Here is a 9319-nt window from a genome sequence, read left to right on the forward strand (position 1 = left end):
AAAATGGGTGAGTTCGCTCCATTTTCTAAAAATTTGACGCGGTGTAATAACCCAAAAAATTTAAGTAAAAAATTATTTGTTTATAAACGTGATGTGGGCGGGGGGGGGTTTCGTAACGGTATTTTATCCGCCATTTTTTTTTTTTTTCGTAATTTTCTAAACCGATAAAATATAAACTACCAACATTTGGTTTTTGCGGTTTTTCCTTTTTTCGTTTAATAATTTTCTAAAACGTTCAATTAACGTCATTAAAAGAAAAAAAAACAAAAAGGATAAAAAATAATAATAATGATAATAATAATAATAATAATTATTCGGTTAAAAATTTTTTATTTTCAGAAAACAAAAATAGAAAAAAAATTAAAAGTTTTTTTTTTTTTTATTTTGGGGGGGGGGATTCTGTTGTTGTAAAAAAGTGTGTTATTCGAAAATCGATATTTTATTGCTTTCGATTATTGACGAAAAAAACGGGAAAAAAAGAAAATTCTAAAATGATTTTCCACTGGTAAGGATTTTAATTAAAAAAATGTTTTTTTTCTTTTTTTTAGGTAAAAGTGAAACAAAATTTTCCGGATACAAAAAAATCCGCTGCTTCTGCTGCTGTTGTTGTTGTAAATACAAAAGTAGGAATATAATATTAGATTGAAGTAAGTTTCTTATTTATTTTCTCTATGGTTTTTTTATTTACTCTATGAAATTTTTTTTTTTTTTTTTTTTTGGTTATTAGGCTTATCGTTTTATTTTTTTATTTTCCTTTTAATTTGTTTTTACGACCTCGTTTTCGATAATAATGATGATGACGGTGATGATGATGATGATGATAATGATAATTTATACGGGTTTAATCGTCTTTTATTTATTTTTTTCTTCTGTTTTCCGCGCGGGGAAAAAAAAAAAAAAATAAAAAATAATAATAATAATAATAATAATTTTAAGTAATTCGGATACGAAAAGGGGGGGGGGGAAATAATAATTCTTGCGTAAAGAAAAGAAAAAAAATTTTTTTTTTTTGTCTTTTTTGTATTTCTCTTCGCCGTTCTGATATCGAACCATTGTCGGAAAATGTTTTAATGATGAAAAGAGATAGTCAAATGTAATAGTGAAATGGGTTAGACAAAGATAAAAAAGAAAAAGAGAAAAAGGAATGTTTTTTAATCGAGCCCTCTATCGGTTTCAATTTCAATTAAATTTTTTTTCTCTCTCTCTCTCTCTTTCTGTACCCCCCGTTTTTACCTTCTTCGTAGAAAAAAAAAAAAAACCGTTGGAAATTCGAACGCGTTCGAATTTTCGAATTTCAAAAAAAAAAAAAAAAAAAAAAAAAAAACAAAATGTCTGACGCGTTGATTGTTTTTATCGTGGTCGTTAATAATAATAATAATAACTATTGTCATAAAAATATAAAGAAGGTTTCGTACAAGAATTTGCATACGTTTTCAAAAAAAAAAAAAAAAATTTCCCGCGTAAATCGTGATTCGATTTTTCAAAATTTCCCCGGGGTGAGACGATGACGTTTTTTCCTCTCTCTCTCTCTCTCTCTGTCGTTAAATCGGTTAAAATTAATTTTGGAAAAACGTTTTACGTTTTACGCAATTTTCGCATGCGTTCCCCCCACAACTCTCTCCTTTCCCTCACCCCCTCAATTAAAAATAATTAACGCGAATTTTCTTTTTTTTTTTTTTTGGGGGGGGGGAAGTAATTAACGGGAAAGATTAACGACGATTCGAATCGTTTTATATGTGGAATCACGTGTTATATTAATACAAAATGGCGGTCGTCACGAAAAGGAATTAAGAGAAAGAATGGATTTAATGACTGAATGGGTGTGACCCATTCAAAAATTAACGAAAAAAATTTTTTTCCCCCCGATTCCATCATTAAAAATTCACACGCACAGGCACACGCACACGCACACGCATAGAGAAAATAAATGAAAGATGATGATGATGATGACGATGAACTTGAGAAGTGAAGGGAAAATTTAAACAATGATGACGTCACAACTTTTTCCAATGGTTAACTAATCGATTGATTATAGATAGTCAAGTGCGTGCGTGCGTACGCGTGTGCGTGTGCCTGTGCGTGTGCGTGTAATCACGTATTGGAAATTAATTTGAAAAAAAAAAAAAAAAGAAAATGTTAGCCGAAACGAAAATAACTTCCTTTGAAAAAAATAAAAACAATTAAAAAAAAAAAAAATAAACCGTACGGAAGAAAGAACAACAACAACCGTTTCCGTTTTTATTCGTTACGAAAATTTCCGGTTAAAAAAAGGAAAAAATGAGGAAAAAAAATAAATTCGTTGCCTCATCATCATCATCATCGTCATCATCATCATCACTATCATTATTATTATTATTTTTTTTCCTACTCTTTTTTCTTCGTCTCACTCTCTCTCTCTCTCTCTCTCTCTCGAAAAAAAAAGAAAAAAAAATTTAAAAAATGGAAGGTTGAAGTAGAAAAAAAAAAAAAAAAAGAAAAATTTTTAACCTTTGAATTTTTTCCTTTTTTTTTCCTTTTTTTTTTTTTTTACTCCATTTTATTTTTTCTTTTCATTTGCATTTATTTTTTTTTTATTTTTTATTTTTTTTTACTTTTTCATCGTAATTTTTTAGAGAGGGTTTTCTGTCCTTTTTTAAAAAAAGAATATGAAAAGAAAAAAAAATTTTCTTTTTGTGAAAGAAAAAAGGAAAATCTTTGAATTTTGTACGAAGGGGGAAAATCATCATTAAATTTTTTCTTTCCCTTTTTCTTTTTTTTTTTGTTGAACTTTTTAACTTTATGTCTCGTCGCTTTATTTCTAAGTGCATTTTTTTTATACTTTTTTTTTTTTTTTTTTTTACCTTTTTTCCCCCCCCTTTTTTTATTTCTTTCCTTTTTTTTAGTTCGTTACGAATTTTTCTTTTTTTGTAAGGAAAGGAAACGTCTAGAAAAAAATGTCGTTTCTTTCTTTTCTGTATTATTATTATTATTATTATTTTTTGGAAAATTAGTTTTACGATGATGTTTCGAATTTTTCTTTTTTCTTCTTTTTTTTTTTTTTTTTTATTTTATCGGAAAATAATTTTAAGGAAAAATGGCGGAAAACGATCAAAAAATGGGAATTTTTTTTTTTTTTTTTTTTTGGGAAAAATTGAATTTGTATTAAAAATTCTGCCCTCTAACGTTTTAAAATGAAACTATTTCGAACGATTTGAAAATGGCCATATTTCCCCCCCGTTTCCCCCTTCAATTTATTTTCAACGGATTTTCGAATTCTTCTCCCATCTTGCGAAAAATTAATTAACTAACGTAAAACTGTTTTATCATTACACCTAAAATAAGTTTTTTACTTTTTTTTTTTTATCAATAGATGGCATTCGAATTAAGGATTGAGTTTGAGTTTGAGTTTTTTTTTTTTTTCGTATATGAAGTAAAGCATAAAATTGAAATTCAGGTGAATAAACTCTCAATTTTTTTTTTTTTTTTTTTTTTTTTTAAAAAAAAATTTTTAAAATCTGTTGTTGACACGTTTAAAACGATTTCGTTTTCGATCACGGTCAAATATTTTTCATTTTTCACTTTTTTTTTTTTTTTAAAAAAATTACCCCCTTTAGTAAAGTTTAATAAAGGTTTCCAATCATTTTGTTCATTCGAGTCATTTATGGCGAGGCAAAAGTATTTTTTTTTTTTTATGAAAAGGTTCATTACAAGATAAAAGAATATAAAAAAATATAAAAAAATGTAAAAAAATTTTCAATTTACTCATTCGGCCACTTATAAAACAAACAAAACATTTCACAAACACTCACAAACACACTCCATCACGAACAATTTTTAATATTATCGTTAACGTTTATGACGTCACATGAATTTCCTCCATACAGGATAACTGAACGCGCACTGTTTCCGGTGTTAAACTAACGTAAAAAGGGTTTAATTAAAATTTTGTACGATGATGATTAAAGTTTAATGGTTGGCAACGCGTTGCCAACTTATGTTTTCGCTTTATGGGGGAAAAACTTGTAAAAAAATAATGATAATGATGATTTTTTTTCCGTTTTTTAAAGAGTTTAAGTAAATATGTTGTCAACGTGAAACAAACTTTTGAGGGAGGTAGGGGGGGGAGAGAAAATGCAGTAAAATTTAATATCCTCAAAGGTTTTCCTCCTTTTCTGTTTGTTCCCTTTTGTTTGTTTGTTGCGGTTGTAAATATATATTTTTTATTTTTTTAGTGCGTGACTTTCGAAAGGTTTTTTTTTTTTTTAAAATGGCGTTTTCTCATGGTTTGTCGTCGTCCGGATGAACATTTTAACGGTTTTTTTTTTTTTTTTTTACGCGAACGAAAGGTTAGGGAATCCATTTTAAAAATTTAAAAGTTTTCATTGTAATTGAATTAAAAAAAAAAAACCGGAAACAACAAAAACAACACACTTCCGGGAAAGAGCCTTGCGAGTGAATTAACAACATGAAAATTTCATAAATAAAAAATTAAAGTTTTAATTTGTTTAGTTTTTCAATTACGATGATTATGAGTGTGGGTTGGAGAGTGGGGAGAGGGTTAGGGGGGTTCCCGAAGGATGTAAAAACGATTAATTAAAAATGCGTGTATGAACGGAAAGAATTTACAAAAAAAAAAAAAAAAAAAGGAATCGTACGTTTTGTTTTTGATTAATTATTATTATTATTATTATTATTACAGGTCCATGAATTCCTGTAAAAAATGGATTTCGTCAAAGTCGTTTTGCTGGGAGGTTCTGGAGTGGGTAAAACTTCTATTGTCCAGGTTCGTATTATTATTATTATTATTATTATTTTTTCCCCCAATTATTTTATTCACCGCCATTTTGAATTGTAAATCATTTCATTGTTAAATTAATTACACGTCCTTTCACTTCCCCGTTGATCTATTGACACTACAGCAACACGTTTATAAAATTTATGTTTAACTTATTGAGAGAGAGAGAGAATCAGTGTCGGTTTAAGGTTTTTCATTAAATTTCCTTTCATCATCATCACCATCACTTTTGCCGAAAATTTATAATAATTTGTATTTTTTCTTTTCTTTTTTCTGCTGCTTTCAATTGGATTTTTTTTTTTTTTTAATTATTATTATTATTATGATGATTGTGACGTCAGAGATTCGTACACAACGAATTCAACGAAAAGTATACGCCTACGGAACAAAAGGAAACATATTATCCATCGGTTATAATAAACGATCACCTTTACGAGCTCAAAATTTCCGACCTTCCCGTTATATCATATTTTCCGGTTAATTCGTATTACGAATGGGCAGATTATAGGTTTTACGGTTTGAGATCCGCGACCGCGTACATACTCGTATTCGATTTATCGAACGTGGAAACGTTTCAATTCGTGAGAACTATGAGAGAACAAATGATAGAGAGTAGAGACATGAAACACGTTCCCCTACTCATCGTGGGTAACAAACAGGATCTCATAGTCGCGGACGCGGGAAGCGGGAATTCGGGGGTATCAATGATACCCTCGAGTAATAACAACACCCCATCATCGAACGGTTTAGACGTGAATCAAAGGAAAAGGCGAGACATTGTTAATCTCGTTAAAAAACATTGGAAGTGCAATTACGTTGAATGCAGCGCGAAACACAATTGGGGCGTCATTGCCGTTTTTAAAGAATTAATGGAAGTCATCGATTGTTTAGATCCGAATAAATGTCACAACAACAAAGAAGTTTATTCATCTCCCGTCATAGACAATATACAAGATGCATTCGATGGGAATAAATGCGCCATTTTGTAAATTTTTCAGTGGGAGCGAGTGAGCGAGCGAGTGAGCGAGCGAGTGAGAGAAAGGCTCTTTGAAAAAAAAGTGAATGATGACGTCAATAACGGTTTAATTGATTAATTTTTTTCTTTTTTTCTTTCTTTTCTTACCCCTCCCCCTTCCCTCCCCTCCCCCGCTTATTATTTCCAAAAATTTATTTATTTTTTTTTTTTTTTTAAAATTAATTAGTTATCCGCCATTGTTATGTAAAAAAAAAAAAATAAATAAATGCTCATGATGATACCGCCATTGAGAAACGCTTGTTCCTTTGTTTGTTTGTTTGTTTTACATTATAAAATTTTCATAACGATTATCATGATTATTATCATCATTATCATCATTATCATTGTCATTATTATTATTATTAATAATATAATTATTTTAAATAAAAATATTTTTAATTTTTTTTTTTTTTTTTTTTTTTTTACAGTCCTATATTAATTATAAGTGATTTTCCTTTTGACGTAATTTTCCTTTTAATAATTAATTAATTATCATCTTTAAGGGGGAGAAGGGGAAAAGGGGAGAGGGGGAAAAAGAAAGGAAAATGTCATTCGTTAATCACATAAATATTTTATTAACTGTAACGAGAGAACGAACGATGGAAGGAGGGAATATTAAAAATAATTTTTTTTTTTTTTTGTTTTTATTAGCAGAATACATAGAAAAATGATAGTTAGTGAAAATTTATCGAATTAAAATGGCGGAAAATGAAAAAAGGACGTCGACAAACGACAAACAACAAACAACGACGAAATTAGAAAAAAATTTATTCCGCGTGATAGGAATGAACACATAATAAAACCTAAAATTTATTATCATTATTAATATTATTACACAAACTAATTTCGGATGGAAAAAACTATTTGAGGTAAGTCCTTTATTTATTTATTTAAATCCGCCATGTTTAAAAAAAAAATTTTTTCTATTGCCACGAATAATTTCAAATCGTTTAATTATTGTTAATTACGTATAAGCGTTGACGTGACTTACCGCGTTCTTTGTTTGCGCGCGCAATTCAATTTATCATTATTATAATTATTATTATTATTATTATTATTATTATTATTATTATTATTATTATTATTTAAACAAATAGTTGAAGTCGGTGTAATAATGATAACGCGATGATGATGATAATAATAATAACAAAAACAGGAGCAGAGGTAACAATTGTAATGATAATAACAATAATAGTTAAAATAATAATAAAACTTAACGGAATAAAAAAATTATTATTATTATTATTTTTACGACTTGATAACCGGCGAAGTGTTTTATTATTATTATTATTATTATTATTATTTATTTTATTATTTAATGATTTTGATGTAATTAAAATTTGCCGTAAAGTTTTTTTTTTTTTTTTTTTTACGATTTGGGAATGAAATAAAATTTCTTTGTAACGAAAGAAAATTTTAAATTTTATGGCGCGTTTTTTATTTTATTTAAAAAAAATGGGGGGAAATTTTTATTTTATTGATTAATTAATTAATTAATTATTTAATTAATTTTTTTTCCAACGCGTATTTATTTAAAGTAAAAAAAAAAAGAAAAAGGTTTTGTTTATCGTTAAATTTATTTAAAGGTTTAAATTGATATGATTTATTTTTACGTTGGCGTCTGTTTGTTGTTTGTTGTTTTTGTTATTATTTTTTTTTTTTTCTTCTGCTTCTTTTTTTTTCTAGAAATCGGTAAAAAAAATTTTTTTTTTTCATATGATTTATGTGTATAAAGTTTGGATGGGTGAGTGGGTGGTGGATGGATGGGTTGTGGGGGGTAGAGGGAAAAATGGAAAAAAATATTGTCGAAATGTTAGCGTGTATAACGGACGTTTAAATTTTTCCTTTTTTCCTTTTTTTCCTTTCCTTTGCATGAAAATATTAAAAAAAGGGGGAAAAAAATTTTTCACGTGAAAAACAACAAAAACAAACAACAAACAACAGCGGAAAAAAAAATGGAAAATTTTATTTTTTTAACGTTTGATAATAATAATAATTCAATGGAAGAAATCGCGTAATTAATTATTTTATTTTATCGGTCATTGACCTTATATTAAAAAATTTTTATAATTGGTATGATTCCAACCAAAAAAAAAAAAATTTTCTTTTTTTGGCTTTTAACCAAATCGAATTGAAAATTTTATTATTCGGTCAAAGGGTTGTTAAAAGGTTTGAAAAATTATTTTTATTTCCCCCCCTCTTTCCCCCCCCTCTTTCCCCCTCCTTTCTTCCCTTCCAGGTTTATTTAATAAAAATATTTTTTTCGGGGGGAGTCGATTGATAATTATAGGAGGAGGTGGTGGTTGAGGGAGGGGGGAGATGATAAAAATAAGACAAAAAAAATTTCTTAATAATAAGAATCATTCCTTGCGATAAGTTTTAAATTATAAAAGAAAATCCGGAAATTGGTTTTTTTTTCTAGAAAAGAAAGAAAGAGAGAGAGAGAGAGATATGGTCAAATGAAAATGAAGTAATAAAATGAATTTTATTTAAGAGAAAAGTTATAAACGGAATAATTTCCCCGAAAAAAACAAAAAAAAGAAAATTATTAGTTAAGGTGTTATGTTGACTTGGCGTGATTGTTTTTAAAACGGAAATTGGGTTTTCCTTAAAAAGGACGAAAGAAAATGAGTATAAATACGTGAGTGAGAAAGAGAGAGAGAGAGAGGAGGAGAGGGAGAGATGAAGGAAAAAAAAGAGACAAAGGAGAGACAAAACGACAAACAGACAGAATGAGAGAAAGAGAGGGAGTGAGACGAAGAAAAAAAAGACAAAAGAGAGACAAAAAGACAAACAGAGAGACAGACAGAGAGATAGAGAAAAAGAGAGAGAGAAACAAACAGAGAGAGGGAGAGAGAGAGAGAGTGGAAAAGAAAAAGAAAAAAAGAAAAAAAAAACTTTAATGAAATACTTTAATATTTTAAATTGAAATATTTCGTTTTTATATAAAAAATATATTTTCGTTATTATTATTATTATTATTTCTTAATTTCGTGAAAATTAAAAAAAAAGAAAAAATATGGGAAAAGTTATGACGTCATAAATTTCATGGAAAAACTTCCGCGTGAAATTTTTTTTTATGCTCACGCATTTTACTTTAAACGCCATTAAATCATTTTTAAAAAAAGGCAACGAGTCTAATTCGCAGGTAAATTAAAATTTTTTCTTTTTTTTTAAAGTTGGCACCACCGCTCAATTCGGAAAACGAATTTTAAAAAAATAAAAATAACATTATTATTATTATTATTATTATTATTATTATTATTATTATTATTATTATTATAAACATCATTATTAAATTTTTATGAAAGAGAAAATAAATTTAATTTGCCGTTTTCTTTTTGAGCCGCATGATAATGATGATGATGATTATGATTATGATCGGGGAGGGGCGGGGGGAGGGTGGAAGGGGGAAAGAGGGGGCAAAGGGGTTGTTGGGAGAGGGAAGAGAAAAGACATTGACAAAAATTAAATAAAAAGAAAGAGAAAAAGAAAATTTTAATTATAATTAAAAATTGCGGGTTACAATG

General features: G+C 28.1%; 1 protein-coding gene across 1 annotated transcript; it reads left to right on the forward strand.

Moving 5' to 3' along the window:
- Positions 1-4699: 4699 nt before the first annotated feature.
- Positions 4700-5763, forward strand: Phum_PHUM582720 (uncharacterized protein; the record flags this gene model as incomplete). Its single annotated transcript, XM_002432370.1, has 4 exons — positions 4700-4762; positions 5116-5491; positions 5525-5659; positions 5696-5763. 4 exons carry the CDS (start codon positions 4700-4702, stop codon positions 5761-5763), a joined length of 642 nt encoding a protein of 213 aa, XP_002432415.1.
- Between the last annotated feature and the right edge of the window lie 3556 nt (positions 5764-9319).

The sequence above is a fragment of the Pediculus humanus genome, genomic scaffold (assembly GCF_000006295.1).
Source record: "Pediculus humanus corporis 1103172108309 genomic scaffold, whole genome shotgun sequence".
Lineage (NCBI taxonomy): Eukaryota > Metazoa > Arthropoda > Insecta > Psocodea > Pediculidae > Pediculus > Pediculus humanus.